The sequence below is a fragment of the Artibeus jamaicensis genome, unplaced genomic scaffold (assembly GCF_021234435.1).
Source record: "Artibeus jamaicensis isolate MK-2021 breed Jamaican fruit bat unplaced genomic scaffold, CSHL_Jam_final contig_69, whole genome shotgun sequence".
NCBI classification, from domain to species: Eukaryota; Metazoa; Chordata; class Mammalia; order Chiroptera; family Phyllostomidae; genus Artibeus; species Artibeus jamaicensis.
In genome coordinates this window covers 159,050-179,390 of record NW_026521927.1, presented here as the reverse complement: position 1 = coordinate 179,390, position 20,341 = coordinate 159,050, and the positions used below count along the sequence as shown (strand labels likewise).

General features: G+C 35.0%; 2 protein-coding genes across 2 annotated transcripts; both read left to right on the top strand.

Annotated features, from left to right (window-relative positions):
- The first annotated feature begins 2,647 nt into the window (after positions 1–2,647).
- On the top strand, positions 2,648–4,595 carry LOC119055769 (olfactory receptor 51A4). Its single transcript, XM_037154042.2, has 2 exons — positions 2,648–2,767; positions 3,639–4,595. The coding sequence occupies exons 1-2, from the start codon at positions 2,648–2,650 to the stop codon at positions 4,593–4,595; spliced, it is 1,077 nt and encodes a 358-aa protein (XP_037009937.2).
- Positions 4,596–17,494: 12,899 nt separating this feature from the next.
- Positions 17,495–18,463, top strand: LOC119055752 (olfactory receptor 51A4). The gene has a single exon (XM_037154025.2). It carries the CDS (start codon positions 17,510–17,512, stop codon positions 18,461–18,463), a length of 954 nt encoding a protein of 317 aa, XP_037009920.2. The 5' UTR covers positions 17,495–17,509.
- Positions 18,464–20,341: the final 1,878 nt, after the last annotated feature.

Below are 20,341 nucleotides of genomic sequence, written 5' to 3'. Positions count from 1 at the left end.
TCTACTTGGTATTTTTATTATGTTTGTACCTAAATTCACATGGAACATTAATCATTGTTTGCTGTTTCTCACAGTGCAATCAGTTAGATGTCAACACATGAAACCGATGAAGAAATGTTTTATTCTTCAAAAGATTGTTATGACATTGGTCTTTTGTTGTTGTTGTTGTTAAATGCTTAAAATAAATAAGGAATTGAGCTTTCCTACTGGAGTTTGCTTTGAGGTTTTTAAAAAAACAATTGTGTATTGAATTTTGTTGACAGATAAAGAGCTGCCCAGCTTTTCCCTTTCTTGTTATTTTATGAAGACTAGTGTCTTTCAAATAATTTGTCCATTTCCCCTAAGTTATCTGTTTTACTGGAAAAAGAAAAAAAGTTGTTTATTATATGTACTTAATATCTTTTCATTGTTGATAATACCTTTAGCAATATTCCCTGTCTTCATTACTAATATAAATTTTGTGTTTTCAGTATTTATTCTTGACAGTATGTAGCAAAAAGTTTTTTTAATTCTCAAATTTTACATGCCCAGGTTTCTGCTTTGTTGATTTTCTCTAATTATGTCAGATATTTTAGTATTAGTATTTATGTCACATATCTAGTACTTCTCTAATTATGTCAGTATTTTAGTGATTTCTTATCTTTCCATTTTTATTCCTTTCTTTGTATTTTGGACTTAATTCATTTTTTCACCATCATCCTGAAATTGAAATTATATCTTAGATGGTCACCTATTCTTATTTATTAATTAATTAACAAAACCTAAAATTGTCAGTGGAGACACTGCTTTTAGCTGTGTCCCAACTACGTTATATGCCATGTCTTCATTATCACTTGGGTTTGGGAGACAAAACAGAGATCACCGACTTTTTCTTTCTGTTACAGAAAAACAATTTCAAATCTATTTGAGAAAATATTAACAATTATATTGTACACACATAATTCACTTTTTACATTTGTATATTATGTATTTTAAATATGCTTTATATGCAAAAAACTTTTACACATTATCTGCATTTAAAAATTTTCAACATCTAATATGTAAGTTAATCATATGCAAGATAGGTATTATAATAGCATGTAAACATTCATGAGCAGATGCTACAATGTCTAAAATCTCTTCTTTTATTCTATAGCAAACATAGCAAAATAGGAATAATGATAAAGGTAAAAATAGTATATATCTTATGGCAACAGTAAAAAAAAATGCAATCCATTCATTCAATAAATATTGATTAAGCTGCCATAGTCCTTCCACAGTGCTAGTGACTGGACAGATTGATGGTAACAAAATAAATGTGCTGCTTGCCCTGCTGTAGCTTGGAACAAATAAACTTAGTCCCCGAAGTTGAGCATTGAGCCAAAGGACACATAACACCACCAGAGCAATAAATAATTAAAAAGAACCAAGGTGCCTCAGCTGTTTCTTTAAGGACAAGAACCTATATAAAACCTCAGAGAGAAAGTAAGAATAAATGGGACCGAATAATTGATTCTAGAACCAAGCAGGATGCAAATGGTAGCCCATTATCAGTCTAAAAGTAATCATAATAAAGTTTAAAAGATTTTATGTTGGAGGGTTATAGTAAAACTTTGTTATGCTTCCTCTCCTTTGTCTACTTAATACTTTTTTACTAGACTATTGATAAATGAGGATGAGTATGTGTTTGTTTTCTCCTCATGAAACTTCTCCTTAAAATCCATATTATTTGCATTATTTTCTTTGTCCCAAATGTTTTGAACTGTAAGATTAATGAGGTTATCTCCAAGAGTAAAATGGCAGGCAGTTTAGAATGCTGAAAATAACAACCATTCAGTTTGTAACTTCCCAGGTACTGAGTGACCTTCCTGAATGCATAACTTATGTCTAGTTATTAGGAATCTGACAGATCTGAATTCCTATCTTACCTCTACCATGCAACTCCTAGATGATCTTGGACAGATTATTTGACCTCCTTAAGAAACACTTCTCTTCATTGATTAAATGAAGGTAATAACAATACTTACTATTATTCAAAATATTAAAGGATTCAAAATCAACATCTAGTAGTAAGTGAGTCTCAGTAAGTAGAGCAATCTAAATGTACAAAAGTGTGGGGAAGAAGAGATTAAAACGTTCACATTTTTGGCTTGTGAAATGTTAAGCGTAAAAATTTATTATGAAGAGGCCCTAAGAAGAGGCAGATTTCAGAAGAGAGAAATGGAATATAATTTGAAAATCTGGTTTAAAGGGATATTTAGTTTACGATGAATGTGGAAAGATAAATCCAGGCTTGATGAGTAAAGTCTAGGTTAAAAATATGTGTCATAGGGTGTTTGTTTTTATCACTTCTTTTAATGCACAGACTTGTAGAGTCTGCTCATTGACTCTGTCTGGGGCAGGGGAGTAAGTCCTGAGCCCACCAGAGTGTTGGAGATTGTGCACAACATTTACATCTCCCCTATACCTGGTTGTTAAGTACTTCTCTCTAACCAGAACAGTCCCTAATTTGAGGTCTAGATACATATTTCATGTTCCTAGTATTAACTGTCTTTATGGATTTGCAATATCAGCCCATGTTTATTCTCATTCCCAGGACAAATCCAACCTGACTGCAATCTCCAGAGAGTCTAGTGTCCCTGTAGCAGGTGACTGCAGGAGGAAATATATGCAAACCCTCATATATCAGCAGAAGCCTTTGGTGGCAGACAAACCCAATCACCTCTGCCATTTTGTGCTTAATCCTGCAGCCAGTTTGAAAAGTTCTCTCCAAAGTACACACTGTCTGGTAAGTACTCTGATATGCTAATCTATTTGGCTTTCACATTACTTATATTTTTTGGCAATCAACCACTTAGAACTTCACATTGAGCAGAAGAACACCTCAAAAGTCACTCCTCTAGGAAAATTGTTCTTTTCAGTGACTATGTTAATTAACTATTCACCATTCAGAAGATCAGTCTTCAGCAGCATTAAAATTCTCCTAAATTGTGATATTGTCCACTTTAGGTTATTCTTCTTCTATTAGCACCATACAAGTGGTCATAAATTCCAGGCCAGGAAAAAATGAGACATGAACTGTCAGTAACTTCTGCTGCAACTATTCTTACTAATATATAAATAATTTAAAAGTCATAAAAATTATTGAAAGATGTTTATATAGCCAATTTTTAAATGGCAGAGTGTACAAATGAAGAGTTTATTTATAAGAAGGCCATACATTTGTGGGATTTCCAAAAGTTAGAAAGAAAATGGGTCTGAAATTTCTTTATCTCTCTTTACTGTCAAGCTAGAAATTATATATTTTACCCAACATCGTATGTAGGGTATGAAAGGAAGACAGAAAGAGGACTCAGGGATGATTGAGCGCAGGTTGTTCAGTCTTTTCAGGAAAAATTAATTTAGACACATATTTGAATGCAAATTAAAAAGATTTTCTCCAAGGAAAAATGTGGCCACAACTAATTTTTTCAAGCTGTAACCCATAAAGATTCTAATCTAATGTGGTACATACTTTTTCTATGTGTGATAGCCAAGTAAATATTTTGCCCCATCAAAAGTGCTACTACAGAAAGCCAGAAACTTCAAAACCTGTTCTCTTCCGGTGAAATCTCTAGATATGTATATTTTGTCAACTCAACATCTCTCTTCTATTGCAGGGCCCTCAATGCATCATGACAATTATCAACACATCACATGTTGAAATCACCACCTTCTTTTTGGTTGGTATGCCAGGACTGGAATATGCACACATCTGGATCTCCATTCCCATCTGCAGCCTGTATGTTGTTGCCCTTCTGGGAAACTGTACCATCCTTTTCGTCATCAAGACAGAGCCCTCCTTGCATGAGCCCATGTACTATTTTCTTTCCATGTTGGCCCTGTCTGACTTGGGTTTGTCCTTATCTTCTCTGCCTACCATGTTGAGAATCTTCTTGTTCAATGCTCCTGGAATTTCTGCCAATGCCTGCTTTGCCCAGGAATTCTTCATCCATGGATTCACGGTACTGGAGTCCTCAGTGCTCCTAATCATGTCATTTGACCGCTTCCTAGCTATCCACAACCCCCTGAGATATAGCTCCATTCTTACTACTGTCAGAGTTGCCAAAATAGGAATAGTATTGTCCTTTAGGAGTGTCCTCCTGGTTCTTCCATTCCCCTTCACTTTGAGAAAGTTGAAATATTGCCAGAAAAGCCAATTATCTCATTCTTACTGTCTCCACCAAGATGTTATGAAGTTGGCCTGCTCTGACAACAAAATTAATGTCATCTATGGATTTTTTATAGCACTTTGTGTTATGGTAGATTTTATGCTCATTGCTGTCTCTTACTTCCTGATCCTCAAGACTGTGCTGGGAATTGCATCCCAGAAGGAGCAGCTCAAGGCCCTCAATACTTGTGTTTCACACATCTGTGCAGTGATCATCTTCTATTTGCCCATCATCAGTCTTGCCATTGTCCATCGCTTTGCCCAGCATGTCTCTCCTCTCTTCAAAGTTCTCATGGCAAATGTTCTCTTACTTGTGCCTCCAATGATGAACCCAATTGTGTACTGTGTAAAAACTAGGCAGATTAGAGTAAGAGTTGTAGCTAAGTTATGTCAGAAGCAGATATAACAATCATATAGTGCAAAAACCACATTGGAGGAATGTTTTGGGTAAGAGATTTTAGGTGAGTTTAGGAAAACCTAGTATTTGACACAAATAATGTTGAACCTATTTTTGTTAATATCATCAGTTTTATTTCACTTAAACTAGTAACTGAGAATGGGCATAAGACCTGAAATAGGGAGTACCTTTCCTGAGGTCTCTATTTCAATTAACATGAAATAAAATAAATGCCTTATGATATCATCTCTGATAAAAGCAACAAATCCTAATCAAAACAAATTGTAGTGTTTATCCTTCTGACAAAAATGGATTCCGTATCTCCATATTTAATCTATTTATACTAAGTTCTTTTGATTCTAGACACAAATTATATCTTTATAGTGTCTTCTATTTCTGTTTTAATCATCCTCAAAGTTACCAGCATTCCTTTGTGAAATATTTCAATAACCTCTTTGACTTCTAAGTGTCTATTTTTTTTATTTAGTTATTTTTCAAGTACATTTTTTGTCTATTTCTCCCATCCCAGCCCCCCCCGCCCTATCTCCCCCCTCTTTCTCATCCCCCCCAGTCCTCATCCCTATGTCTTTCATACTTGTTCCTCAAAATCCCTCCCCATTACTTCTAAGTGTCTATTCCTGCTGCATTGTAAGTGGTTATCTACACAAGTGAGAGTGATCTTTTTAAAAGACAATGTGAATGATGTAAATATCAATTCTTATTTCTTTGGAAATATAATGATAGCAAAAAAGTATATACTATAATGCTACAGATGACCTTGACCTACCTCTCCAACAATATCACAAATTAAACTTCAGCCCCTTTGGCCTTCTGAAAACTTGTTACATTTACAAATTTTGCACACATGACCCCATTCTTAGGATGTTCTTGTCTTCAATTTTATGTAACTCCTTTCTATTACTTCTTTTAAGTTACCATTTAATTTCATTATAGATTACCTAATCCCTTAGTTCTAATTTTGACCCCGCCTTAAAAAAATCCTTTAATTGCTTTTTTATTCTTTATCCTTTCTCTTACTCATTATTATTATTTTAATTACAGATACAGTTGTTTGTTTATTTTCTTTCTACTTCCTTAATAGAGTGTGCCATTAATGAAGGGACGGAACATACCTCTTTACTTTTTGCCTAGTCTAGATTGTTTGTAATGCAGAGTAGATCTCCAATAAATAATTGTTAACAACTGAAGGTGAAAATGAGGCTATGTTTGAGGAATTGGGAACTGTATATTAAAAAGTTCAGTAATACTTCATCTGGAGCTAATATAACTTTCTTAAATTGTGTATTTCAAAGGTAGGCATATCACAGATATGCAAAGATTTTTAAAGTAGAAAATTATGTGGTTTTAGGGAAGAATTTATTGTCTCAGGTTTGAAGGGTGGCAAATAAAACAACTTCCCTTCTTAACATGACCTACAAATCTTGTATAGCACAGTACAATTTTTTAAGTTTTTTCTTATGTGCACTCATTGACCTAAGCCCTCTTCACATGCCACACCAAGCCAACTCTCCAAGGTAAACAAAGGTAAATATTTGCCTTTGTCCTTAGGTAAATAAAGCTACTTCCAGCAGGGTCAAATGTTTAAAGAGCAATAATCAGCCTGTAACTAGACAGTACTTAACAATTAATGAAAATTTTTTATAGGTATAAGCATTGCTTTTTAACCTCTAATATATACAAGATATGCTTCCAGGAATTTTTAGGCGTATTTTCTCTTTTGATTTTCAAAATAACCCATCTTTTATAAAACATTTTTCTTATTATTTTATTTCTTTTATTGTGTATTTTTTAATATTTTATTTTATTTTTAGACAGAGGAAAAGCAAGGGAGAAAGAAAGAGATAGAAACATTGATGTGTGGTAGGTCACCTTTCATGTTCCCCCAACTGGGAACCTGGCCTGCAACCCAGGCATGTGCCCTGACTGGGAATCCAATCAGCAACCCTTTGGTTCTCAGGCTGGCACTCAAGCCACTGAGCCACACTAGCCAGGGCACACTTTTCTTATTTTTTCAGTTGACTAGATTAAGGTTCTGATAGATTGGCTTAATAAATTTCACAATGACAGGAAACTGAGAGTTAAACCTCATTTTACACTCAGGATTGTGTTATCTTGGCTACATTCCAACTTTCACATTAAGGATTGCATCTGTTTCTACAATGCTTTTTTTATTATTATAAGAGTGATAGTTTTATTTATTTTTATTTTTATTTTTATTTTTATTTTTATTTTTATTTTTCTGGTGTGCCATAGAATTTTATTTTTTCCTCTGTTTTTGTTGCCATTCAAGTACAGTTGGCTCCATTTCCCCCAGCCATCCCCACCTTCCACCCACAATGCTTTCTTAGTAGAGAAAATTCCATCATCAAATCAGGGTACTAAGTGTTTTCTGTGTCTGAGATGCATAATTTTCCAAAGTGTGACAGATGTAGCCATGGACGTTGAGGGCTGTAGCATAGCAAAGAAATTCAGCTTTAATTTTCCAATTGTGAGGATGGGTAGCACAAAGCAAAGCATTTCCTTGTCTCAGTTAGTAAGAGGAGGCATAATTAAATGGGTTTGATGGGTATTTAATTCTTTCAGGATATTGTACAAAAATGTGAAGTTCATCACTCTCAAAAAAATCTGTATTTTAAGTCTATTTCATACTTCCATGATAATATAAAATGAAAATAAAGTTAAAGCTAAAAAAAATGCCCAAAAGGGCAGAGGCAATTTATGGTCACCATGATTATTTTCCTATGTTCCTGAAATATGGACTACAGTACCTGGAGGAAAAAAGGGCAAACTCTGGGCCTGCTAAAACGATGGCTCTCAATTGTCCCCTAGTGGGAACAATTTTTCCACCAGGAGACATTTGGCAACATCTCGAAATATTTTTGGATGTGTCAACCTGGGAGATGATGTGTGTTATCAAGATCTGCTAGATAAAGACTTGGGCTGCTGTTAACCATCTTATAGGGCACATACTATAATGTCCAGCAAAGCCCCCTGCAAATATAATTATCCAGCTCAGAATATCAGTAGTGCCAAGGGTTAGAAATCTTACTATAAATGAAAGGAGGAAGTAAAACTGCTATTGTTTGCAAATGATATGAGTATACATAGAAAACCCTATAGGCCCCACCAAAAAACTGTTTGACCCAATAAATAAATTTGGCAAAACAGTGGGATACAAAGTTGATATTCAGAAATCAAAGGCATTTTCATACACCAACAATGAAATATCAGAAACAGAAACTAGGAAAAAGTCCCATTTACTATAGCAACAATAAAAATAAAGTACCTAGAAACAAACTTAACCAAGGAGGTAAAAGACCTCCACTCAGAAAACTACAGAACACTGAAGAAATAAATTAGGAAAAACACACATAAATGGAAGCATATACCATATTCAGGGATTAGAAAAATTAACATCATTAAAATGTCTATTATACCCAAAGCAATCTATAGATTCAACACAATCCTTACTAAAATACCAATGACATATTTCAGAGATATAGAACAAATATTTCAAAAATTTGTATGGAACCATAAACAACCTCAAATAGACTTAACAATTTTGAGAGAGAAAAACAAAGTAGGAGGGATCAATATATTTGATATCAAACTATATTATGAAGCCACTATAATCAAAACAGTCTGGTACTGGCATAAGAACAGACATATAGGTCAATGGAACAAAGTACAGAGCCCTGAAATAAACCCATGTCTCTGTGGTCAATTTGTAATTGACCATGAGGGGAAGGAGCATAAAATGGAGTAAAAATAGCCTCACCAATAAATGGTGTTGGGAGATCTGGACCTCTACATGCAATAAAATGAAACTCAACTACCAACTGACACCATACACAAAAACAGACTCAAGATGGATAAAAAACAAATATAAGTCATGACACCATAAAATCCCTAGAGGAAAACATAGGCAGAAAAATTTCAGATATCCCATGCAGCAATATATCTCCTAGGGCAAGGGATACAAAGGAAAGAATAAACAAGTGGGACTACATCAAAATAAAAAGCTTACGCACAGCTAAAGAAAACATCAGCAAAATGAAAAGGGACCTAACAGTATGGGAAAACACATTTACCAATAATACCTCAGACAATGGTTTGATGTCCAAAATATATAAAGAACTCATACAATGCAACACCAGGAAGACAAACAACTCAATTAAAAATGGGCAAAGGACCTGAACAGATACTTACCCAGAGAGGACATACAGAAGGCCCATAAATATACCAAAGAATGCTCAGAGTCCCTAGCCATCAGAGAGATGCAAATTAAAACCACAATGAGATACCACTTCACACAGGTCACAGTGGCCATCTTAAACAAATCAACAAACAACCAATGCTGGTGAGGTTGTGAAGAAAAAGGAACCCTAGCACACTGTTGGTGGGAATGCAGACTGGCACAGCCACTGTGGAAAACAGTATGGAATTTCCTCAGAAAACTAAAAATGGAACTGCCTTTTGACCCAGCAATTCCACTGCTGGGACTGTATCCTAAGAATACTGAAACACCATTTCTAAAGAACCTGGGCACCTCAATGTTCATAGCAGCACAATTTACAATAGCCAAGTACTGGAAGCAATCTAAGTGCTCATTAGTAAATGAGTGGGTCAAAAAACTGGTACATTTACACAATGGAATTCTGTGCAGCAGAAAGAAAGAAGGAGCTCCTACCCTCATGACAGCATGAATGGAACTAGAGAGTATTACGCTAAGTGAAATAAGCCAAGTGGCTTATTTCAGAAAATAAGCCAAGTGGCTTATTTCGAAAAACAAATACCATATGATCTCACCTAATGAGTGGGACCTAGTGAACAAAACAAACAAATGAGCAAAATAGAACCAGAGACATAGAAATAAGGAACAAACTGACAGTGACCAGAAGGAGGGGGTCAAGCAATAATAAAGGAAAGAAGGAGAAGGGTCTAGTCAAGGAACATGTACAAAGGACCCATGGATATAGACAACAGGGTGGAGATTGACTGTGGGAGCAGGATGTGGTTAGGGCAGGGGAGAGACATGGGAAGGAAATTGGCACAACTGTAGCTGAACAACAATTAAAAAAATAAAATTTAAAAAAGAAACCTTCTGGAAAAGTAGATGAATCCACTTACAAGATATGAAAAACACTTTTGTATTACAAGCAAAAACATCTGTGGGTAGATACAAACCTTACCAGGAGACAACAGGCTAAAGATTTTTTTAACTATATTTTCTTATTGTTGTTATTATTTATCTTGTTTGGTTCTTTCATCAGACATTGAACCTTTGTGAGAGGTTTACAGAAATTCATTGCAAGAGGTGGTACATTACATAAAATTAAAGGGGCCAAAAGAGCCTAGATATCGGTGTGTTACAATTAGGCACAGAGAATATGCCCTTGTGATATTGAAGACACATAAACACATTAGCATAATTTTCAAAATATGTCACTATTTGCCTGTATAACCTAAATATCTTAGTTTTACTAAGAATCTTTCTTCAGTATGTTTCCCAGAAAGATGATCTTATAAACATAAGACCTCAGGAAAGTTGAAAGCCTGCTCATTTCTAGACTTCCATCCAATTCCAACATGGAGAAATAAGTGCAATGTTGCATCAAATCAAAGATACCATAGTTTGTAATCTGAATTCAGTTTCAGAGATGTTAAAACATAAGAATGTACATCTTAAAATAACTAAAGTAGAATATTATTTATATAGACAATGAAGAATGTACATTTTGGAATATATGAAATACAGTATGTTTCTTTATTGTAGCTTTTTAATATATTTTATTGATTTATGCTATTACAGTTGTCCCACTTTTCCCCTTCACTCCCCTTCACCCTGCACATCCCCTCCCACCCACATTCCCCACCTTTAGTTCATGTCCCTGTGTCATACTTATAAGTTCTTTAGCTTCTGTATTTCCTATACTATTCTTACCCTCCCCCTATTTTTCTACCTACCATCTTTGCTACTTATTCTCTGTACCTTTTTCCCCCTCTCTCCTCCTCCCACTCCCCTGTTGCTAACCCTCCATGTGATCTCCATCTCTGAGGTTCTGTTCCTGTTCTAGTCGTTTACTTAGTTTGCTTTTGTTTTAGGTGCAGTTGTTAATTGTGAGTTTGCTGTCATTTTACTGTACATGTTTTTTATCTTCTTTTTTTTAGATAAGTCTCTTTAACATTTTATAAGGGCTTGGTGATGATGAACTCCTCAAACTTGACCTTATCTGAGAAGCACTTTATCTGCCTTTCCATTCAAAATGAAAACTTTACTGAATAAAGCAATCTTGGATGTAGGTCCTTGCCTTTCATGACTTGGAATACTTCTTTCCAGCACCTTTTTGCCTGAAAGGTCTCTTTTGAGAAATCATCTGACAGTCAAATGGGAACTCCTTGGTAGGTAACTCTCTCCTTTTGTCTTGCTGCTTTTAAGATTCTCTCCTTATCTTTAATCTTGGCTAATGTAATGATGATGTGCCTTGGTGTGTTCCTCCTTGGGTCCAACTTTTTTGGGACTCTCTGAGCTTCTTTAACTTCCTGGAAGTCTATTTCCTTTGCCAAAATGGGGAAATTCTCCTTTATCATTTGTCCAAATAACTTTTCCACTTGTTGCTCTTCCTCTTCTCCTTCTAGTACCCCTATAATTCGGATGTTGGAACATTTAAAGATGTCCTAGATGTTTCTAAGCTTGTCCTCATTTTTCTGAATTCCTGTTTCTTCATTCTTTTTTGATTGGATCTTTCTTTCTTTCTTCTGGTCCACTCCATTGATTTGAGTCCCAGTTTCCTTCCCATCACTGTTGGTTCTCTGTGCATTGTCCTTTATTTCACTTAGTGTAGCCTTCATTTTTTCACCTAATTTGCTACAAAATTCAACCAATTCTGTGAGCATCCTGATCACCAGAGCTTTGAACTGTGCATCTGATAGGCTGGCTATCTCTTCATTGTTTAGTTGTATTTTTTCTGGAGCTTTAATCTGTTCCTTCATTTGGGCCATTTTTTTTTTGTCTTGACGCACACGTTAGGTAGGGATGGGCAGAACCCTAGATGTTCACTGAGGTGGGGCAACCCAGTTGCGGAGTTGTGACCCTGTATGTGGGGCAGGGGTCTGAGAGGGAACAATGGTGCTTGCTCCACTCTCTGCCAGATTTCAGTCATTTCCTCTGCTTCCACAAGCAAATTAGGCCCTTCTGGTGCTGACTGTCACATGCGTGGGTTTGTGTACGTTCTAGGACCCTGTGCATCTCTCCAATGAACTCTCCTGAGGCTGGGAGTTTCTCCCAGCACCTCAACCCCCACAGGTGTTTTCAATAAGTGTCTTGAGGCCTTATTTCTCCTCGCTGGGATGCTGGGTTGGATGATCTGTCTAGCTCCCCAGTTTTGCCTGGTTTATCTGTGCATGAATATGGGACCACCTGGTCTGCTCACCACCTTCCATGCCATGCCCCTCCACAATCCGCCGCCTCACTGTTTCCTCCCACTTCTGCCTCGCATACCTGGGGTCTTCCAGCGACCACCCTCCACCCTGCCACCCGACTCCACCCCCCTACTGGTCTGGATGAATATGTCTACTTTAACTCCTTGGTTGTCAGAATTCCATACAGTTCAATTTTCTGTCAGTACTAGTTGTTTTTTGTTTCTAAATTGTTGTTGTCCTTATTTTGGTTGTGCAAGAAGGCACGGTATATCTACCTATGCCTCCATCTTGGCCACAAGTCCCAAAATACAGTATTTTTCATATAAGGTAGGTGCTCCTGGTCATTTTGTCTAAGGACATTTTCAGAAATACAAGGGTACTATAAATCTTAAGGTCATCAATGACAAGAAACTCAGAGATAAATGCCTCCATTTCTTGCACACATTTAGAAAATAGTTTCTTTGCTCTTTTTATCAATTTCTCTTCCTTCCTTTTCTATCAATTTCCTCCTCTCACACACACACTATTTTTATTTCTGCATGACCATTTCTCAATCAGATTTATTTCCTGAGATCTTCAATTTTCAATTAGAGATGGTTTTCTACAATTTCCTTTTTGTCTTCTCATGGTGCTTTATAAAATGCTGATTTCTGATATTGTAGAAATTCTTATTAGAAGTGTCTGTTAGAGTGTTCATAAAATGCATGCATATTTAATTGTGACATGAGTTTATTCAAAAGCCATTTGTTAAATATCTTTCTTATAATTACATTACTACATGTTTATAAAAAGGAATTAATACAATGAGGAAATACTTTTTAATACATTTCAATTAACTGAATATAACTAACCTAGTGAATTAAATTTAATAAATTACTATTTCTTTGTAATTTATCTCATACATACCACATATTAAACATATCTAACATATTTGAGCATGTGTGTGCCCATGCATGTGTTTGTGCATGAGTTTTCTCAGTTTGTAAGTGTTTCTTACAAAGGCCTGAAAGATTTCTCCTTTTGTTGTTTAAGATCATTGCAATTCTTAAATACATCAGAATTTTTTTAATACACATTTAAATTCTTATAACAAGAATAAACTAAAAATATATGATAGCAACAAAAATAAAACATAATTCAATAGAGTATAATAGTTATGCATGATTTCAAAAAATTCTTTTATAAACCAAGGAGCTAAAGATAATCCCTTTAATATTAGAAAGTGACAGTTAAACTACTCCCAAGTTAAACCACAAACAAACAATAAACCTAAACGTGCTTGAAAAAATATTAAAACATCTCCAGAAAATTCAAAAAAATACCAAGATGATTCTATATTGTCTCATTTTTTTCCTTAGAGAGAAGGGAAGGTAGAAAGACATGGAGAAAAATATCAGTGTGAGAGAGAAACATCAATTGATTGCTTTTCATATGGTCGAACCTGCAACAAAGGCACATGCCCTGACTGGAACCGAACCTGAGGCCTTTGATTTTCAGGACAGAGCCCATCCAACTGAGGCATCACTTCTATTTTGATTCATGCCTCAGTCAGTACACTAAAATAAGAGAGAAAATGATAACTTGGGAGGTAGAGCAAACATACAAGAATACCTGACAAGAATGCAGGATAAATAAGTATAAACAAATAAGAGAAAAAATAAATGTGGCATAATTTAAAAAATAGTAATAAATTTTAAAGTATAAGACAAAGTGCATAAACATTTTAACACAACAAAAATGCTCTTTAATTGATATGATTGAAGATAGATAATTTATATAAGTAATTTTTCTCTTCCTGGCAGCAAACTAAAAAATGGGTTATACTTTTAACTTTAAAAAAAGACTTGATTAGCCCTGGCTGGTGTAGCTCAGTGGATTGAGGGGGAGCCTGCTAACCAGAAGATCACGGTTCAATTCCCAGTCAGGGTACATGCCTGGGTTGCAGGCTGGTTCCCAGCAAGGGGACTCATTAGAGGCATCCATACAATGATATTTCTCTCTCTCTCTCTCTCTCTCTCCTTCCCTTCCCCTCTAAAGATAAATAAATAAAATCTTTAAAAAAAGACTTGATTATTATCTTTATGTTTTTCTTTTTTCTAGAAAAAACTAATCACTCTCAAGCAAATCTAACATGACTGACAGATTTTCGTCCATCTACCAAAACCATGTAGTAGAAGACCAATAACTAACTGAAATATCTCCTTGGACCATCAACAAAGGAATCATCCAGAAACTTGATAAACAATATAGTAATTAGTGATCCTTTCAAAATATGTTGAGTCATATTTATTTTAACAAAATATTAAGGTGATTCTTCTTTACATTAAGAAACATTTCACTCAAGCACTGTATTATTACCAAATGTATGAGAACTTATGCATGATTATGTATTAAGGGCAGTTAGGAGGTTTACAAAAATTACAGACAAAAAGTGAGAATCCATAGTGAATTTTGTCTCTTTCTAACTACATTATATGAATATTATATTAAATAAATTAGATGTAACATATTATAAAGACAGGTTGGCTACCTGTGGTTGCTGGCCTATGGTTTGCTCCTATTTGTTCCAAAGAGAATCTTCTGCTTTCACAGTAAATATAGTATAAATCTACATAACCTAACATGGCTGACTTCAATAATTGAATAAACAAAATTAAAAGACTAAAAAAAATAAGCATAAGGTGGGAGAACATACATGTAACTAACAAATGGCTTAGCTTATACTTATAAAAAACAAAACTTTTGCAAATGAGCTTGGGAAAGACAGATAAATCAATAGAAAATGTACAAGATTGAAGCAGAGGCTTCAAAAAAGGGAATATACATGGCCATTATAAACATATAAATATAGGCACATGATTTTAAGTTAGAAGAAAATTAATATACATATTGATGGCTTGTTCTCTTTCCAAACTTAGGATTCTAATATGCCTAGCAAACTTGGCCCAGGATGTGCTGGGAAATGAGCCACGAGCAAAAATTGAGTTTGAAGATTGCCTCTAAGATTTTATCAAACTCAATTTCTTCAAGCTAAGAATGTATTATGAGCTCGATGCTACATCAATTTTCCTTGAGTCAACCCCATGGAAAATTTTCCACAAAGTGTGGTGTTATTGTCCAAATAGCTCTTGCTCGTTGCCATCCCAAAGGGCTCTCTGGGCTTTATAAAACAGTGCTTAGGAAGCAGAAATGGAGAGTCTAAACGGTTCTTCCTGCTTCTAATATTTTTCCTATCATTCATTGACTTTAAGGAGAAATGTCATTTTGGTAAAAAAAAAAATCACAAAGGAGGTAAGAAGTAATTCTACTCTTTCATAATGTCTGGAAAAATTTGCATTGCATTTTCTACCTTTTTGGATCCTGAAGAGATGGGCTAGATGTAGAAACAAAAGCAACTCAAAAGATCCTCATGGAGACTTGAGAACCTTACAGAATTTCCAAGGAGGGATGTAATGTACATAGTGGTGGAAATGTATATCTAGGGATGTTCTAGAAATGCTCATCCTGGATGATATACGTAAGAAGGATATATATTTCAAATATTACATGATTATTCTTTATGACTCCCGGCAGGTAGATACATGACCTTGGACAAATTATTACACCTAAGACTTGTTTTCTTATCTATAAAATGGATAAAATGATAGCATAAGAGCATAAATGAGGAAATTTATATAAATTTTTATTTACAGGGTGTCATGTTACTATAATAAAGTTAAATTAATAATAACTATATAGTAAAATAATTAAAGGTATAGTGCTTATCCTCTACATTTAAATTAAATCGCAATAATGACCACTTCTAAAAAACAATGCAGTTCTCAATTCAATGGCAAGACAAAGGTCAGAACACAAATGGCCACAGCCTACTGACATGAGGTAATTTTAGCCTTATCTAGCACAGAAAAACATGTTCTATGGTTCAGATAAAAAGTTTCGGAAGATAGGCACATTCGTAAGATGATGGATATCACGTACTTATTTGTAGCTTTGACTTTCATTTAAGTTCCAAACACTTATACTTAATAAATTATAGATCCCCAAGGAAACCAGGTCCTTGGACAGTTCTTTGAATATTCACTCATTTAGAGGTTAGGAAGAACAGCAAAATCCAACATAACAGCAGACAGTTGAGACAGAAACACTAAGAAATTATACTTTTTTTAAAGCCAAGTTTATTCCATACTCTGAATATTCTCGGAGAAGTCTAAGAGTCAAGCCTGACAAGCAAAATGAGGGAGATTATGTGGATGATTGAATAGTGATTCAATAATTTCTAGATCCTGAACTAAGAGGTAAAAAAGAACCTATAGCATAATGACTTTGGGAAAGATAATTTTTTGAACCAACAATCAAGGAATTGTTTTCATATGTTAAGAGGCACCAATTTTTTTGTCCTTAGAAGAGCACCAAATGCAGAAACTAAAGCAAAACAAACAACAAAAATGCATACACGTATTTCATAGAATATGGAAGTATAGTCTGAAAAAGAGATAGCTAATAGAGGAAAGTAGTACTGTCTTCAACTTCAGATATTATATTCAATTAAATAAACAATTATGAAGCTATAGCTATGTTCCAGTTAATCTACTAGGCACTGAAAATACAGTTGTGAACAGTATAACCACAATTCCCTATGCTTATAGTCTAGTAATGGGAGAAGACAGACATTAAGTAATAATAATGAAAGTATGTAAAAAAAGAAGCAATTTTGTATAAATGAAACTAGATTCTGTACTTGTGGAGAAAAGAAGATAGAAACTTTTAGAAACACGTATCAACTCAATTCAAGGGAGACAAATAATTTGAGTGTTCAACCATGAAGTAGAAAGCTTTGAGTACTATTTAATATACCAATACTAGGAATAAGGTACAATGTTAGCTGATGGTGACATATTGATTTAGAGTGATTCTGTACAAGCAAGAGTAAGACTATGTGTTTTCAAGGTCCCTTTTAACTCAAGACTGTATAATTACAAACTTTTAGTTCTGTCATTATTTCAAGTATTATCCTATTAGAGATAAACAGATTTGAAACAATTTATGAATTCTACCTTCCTTCCCAACTTATAGAACATTGCTTTTTCCCTTTATAATTTTGTTTTTATAAAACTGAAATAAGAGAACCATAAAATTGGTGACCCGATTTTATGAGATTTAGCCATGGGTAGTTGCATGTGGTCAAAGGATTTGGGGGGATTATTAAATGTGCAGTCCCAATGATTGACATTTTTTACAAAATTAAAATAAATTCCTGAATGAAGAAGCAAATCAGATTCTTCTCATTTGTTTTTGTGTTTGAATTTTCTGACAGCCTGAACTGACAATAAATGCATAGAACACCTTAAGAAGTCTCTGATTGTCATCTTAGTTCCTGTGACCTACAGCGTACCAGAAAGGGACATCTTCTGCCAGACTTCATTTAGAAAATTTCTCACTGCATTGCAGTAAGCACCTGGTTAGGTATCTTTTCATGTGTTATGTCTCCTCTTAATGACACAAACATTGAAGTCCTTAGATTCCTCCTTACTGGGATCCCTGGACTGGAGAAGAGTCACATCTGGATATCTATTCCTTTCTCATCTGTGTACCTTCTTTCTCTCCTGGGAAACTTTATCGTTCTCTTTCTTATCAAGACAGAGCCAAGCCTCCATGAACCCATGTACTATTTCCTTTCCATGCTCTCCATCTCAGACCTAGGGTTGTCCCTTTCTTCCTTACCCACCACTTTGGGGCTATTCCTATTCAGTGTCCATGAAATTCATGCAGCTGCCTGCTTTGCACAAGAGTTCTTTATCCATTTATTCACAGTCACTGAAGCTTCTGTGCTATCTGTAATGGCATTTGACCGATACGTGGCCATCCACAATCCTCTGAGATACAGCACAATCTTAACCAGCTCTAGAGTCATCAAAACAGGGCTCTTACTGACTTCTAAAAATGTTCTTTTGATCCTTCCATTGCCCTTTCTCTTGCAACGGCTGATATACTGTCATCAAAACCTGCTCTCACACTCCTACTGTCTCCACCAGGATGTCATGAAGCAGGCATGCTCTGACAACAGAGTCAATGTTGTCTATGGACTCTTTGCTGCGCTCTCCACCATCCTGGATTTGTTGTTTATTACTTTTTCCTACATAATGATCTTAAAGACAGTCCTGGGAATTGCAACCCCCAGAGAGCAGCTGAAAGCCCTCAATACCTGCATTTCTCATGTCTGTGCCGTGCTCATCTTCTATGTACCCATGCTGAGTGCAGCAATGCTCCACCGTTTTGCCAGAGATGTGTCTCCTCTGATCCACATACTCATGGCTGATGTTTTCCTACTAGTGCCCCCACTGATGAACCCCATTGTGTACTGTGTGAAGACTCGTCAAATCCGAGAAAAAGTTATGGGGAAACTTTGTCCAAAAAGAAGTTCATCAAAGGAATGAGAAAGGGAAAACATTTGTAAGTAATGACTGAATAAACTTTGAATGTGTGGCTGGAATAAAGCATGAAAATGTAGAATGGCCTTGGGTTTCATAATCAGACAGAGTTCATAGAGTGAATGGCTTTTGAAACTCAGTACCCTCAGTACCCTGCTGAGCACTGATGGAGACAATCATGGGGTTATTCAAACTGGTACCCAACATCTCCTGTCTCAGCTGATCATCAAATATCACTAGGAATACTGTTATTTTACTCCTCTATTCAGCTCCCACATCCATTTTTCAGATTCTTTAGTACTGTACTTTGCTATGTATAATGGACACCCATGTTTTTGGCCCCAAATTTCAGGAAAAAAATCTTTTGTTTTAATTTTTTAATTCAATTTTTAATTTATATATAAAACCACTTATCATTCTGTATTATTTTGCATACAGATATTATTATTGCTTTTTATAGTTACATCTTTTTTAAAAGATTTTATTTATTTATTTTTAGACACAGGGAAGGGAAAGGGGGAGTGAAACATCAATGTGTGGTTGCCTATTGTGCACTCCCATACTGGGGACCTGGCCCACAACCCCGGCATGTGCCCTCACTGGGAATGGAACAGGCAACCCTTTGGTTTGAAACCCATGCTCAATCCACTGAGCTACACCAGCCAGGGCTTGAGTTACACTTTTAATGAATAAGCATAAATAAAAGAATTAGAAACAGTTATATAGATATGGAATCAATTCACTACCTATGTATAATGTGCATCCTTATTTTTCTCTAAAATATTTGGGCAAAAAGTGAACATTATACAAGGCAAAATATAGTATCTCTACTTCTTTTCTGCATGTTTTCTTTATAAATATTAATGTATTTTGATTATTCAAAGTAAAGATAATGACACATGACTGACTCTTATCTTTTATCATTTGACTTAAAGTCTACTGTATATATTCTACCAATTTATTCCATTCCTCTTCAAGAAAAATCCCTCTCTGTCAAAATTTAATTATAACTCCTAAGAGGTAAATTCCATATATTCTTGTGTTTTGGGCAACCTTGCTGCGCCTTCTATATTTTTTCTTTTTTTTCCAGTCTCCCTACTAATAGCTACTTTTTCTCAGCCAATAGGCATGTTTGTTTTAAAAGAGAAACATTTTAAGAGTGGCATGCCTTTGCAGCCTCAACTTTCTCAATTCTCATGAATTAATTATTTTAATGTGTTTTAATTTATTTATGTATAGTAATATGTATATACACATATATCAGTATGCATTTAACATGAATGCATGTTGTTTTTTAAGTTATTCTTTTGTTTCTTGTCACTTCTTCTTCATCTGTGTACACCCAGACATGAACAAATCATACTAGCCCTTCAGGCCACTAGTATGAACAGCTAACAATGTTTCTGAAAAGATGCACTACCTGCATTCCAGTCAGGAAAACACCAGATTGGGAAGTTCTGCTTATCGCAGGATGTTTAACAATCCAGTCAAAATTCCAGTAGTTCACCCAGACTCTTGTGAATGGTGGGAACCCTTTTCAAACCTTGTCTCATATTGTGTTTATATTTATATAATCATAGAATGGTGTATATATTGGTGGAATTTATGCTATTGAACAATATTTGCATTTCTCTAACAACTCAAGATGTGCAATAATCTTTTTCTTTGGAAAATATGTATGCATTTATTTTTCTACCACATGTTTTTTCAATAACCTTAATCATTTTCAACTTTATTAACAATCTCTAATTTTCTCTAAATATACTTTGTGTTAGCTTTCTAATTTCTCAAAACACATTAACTTTTATTTCAGTTAAGACATTTAAAAGTAATAATTAGACACTTTTAAGAATTAACAAGGCTACAAAAATAAATACAATTATA

Bases quoted from the DNA above. Each gene is read 5' to 3' on its own strand.
- LOC119055752 (XM_037154025.2), top strand. From the start codon at position 17,510: ATGTCTCCTCTTAATGACACAAACATTGAAGTCCTTAGATTCCTCCTT.
- LOC119055769 (XM_037154042.2), top strand. From the start codon at position 2,648: ATGCAAACCCTCATATATCAGCAGAAGCCTTTGGTGGCAGACAAACCC. The intron at 2,768-3,638 runs GTAAGTACTCTG...CTTCTATTGCAG, and splicing joins TCCAAAGTACACACTGTCTG to GGCCCTCAATGCATCATGAC.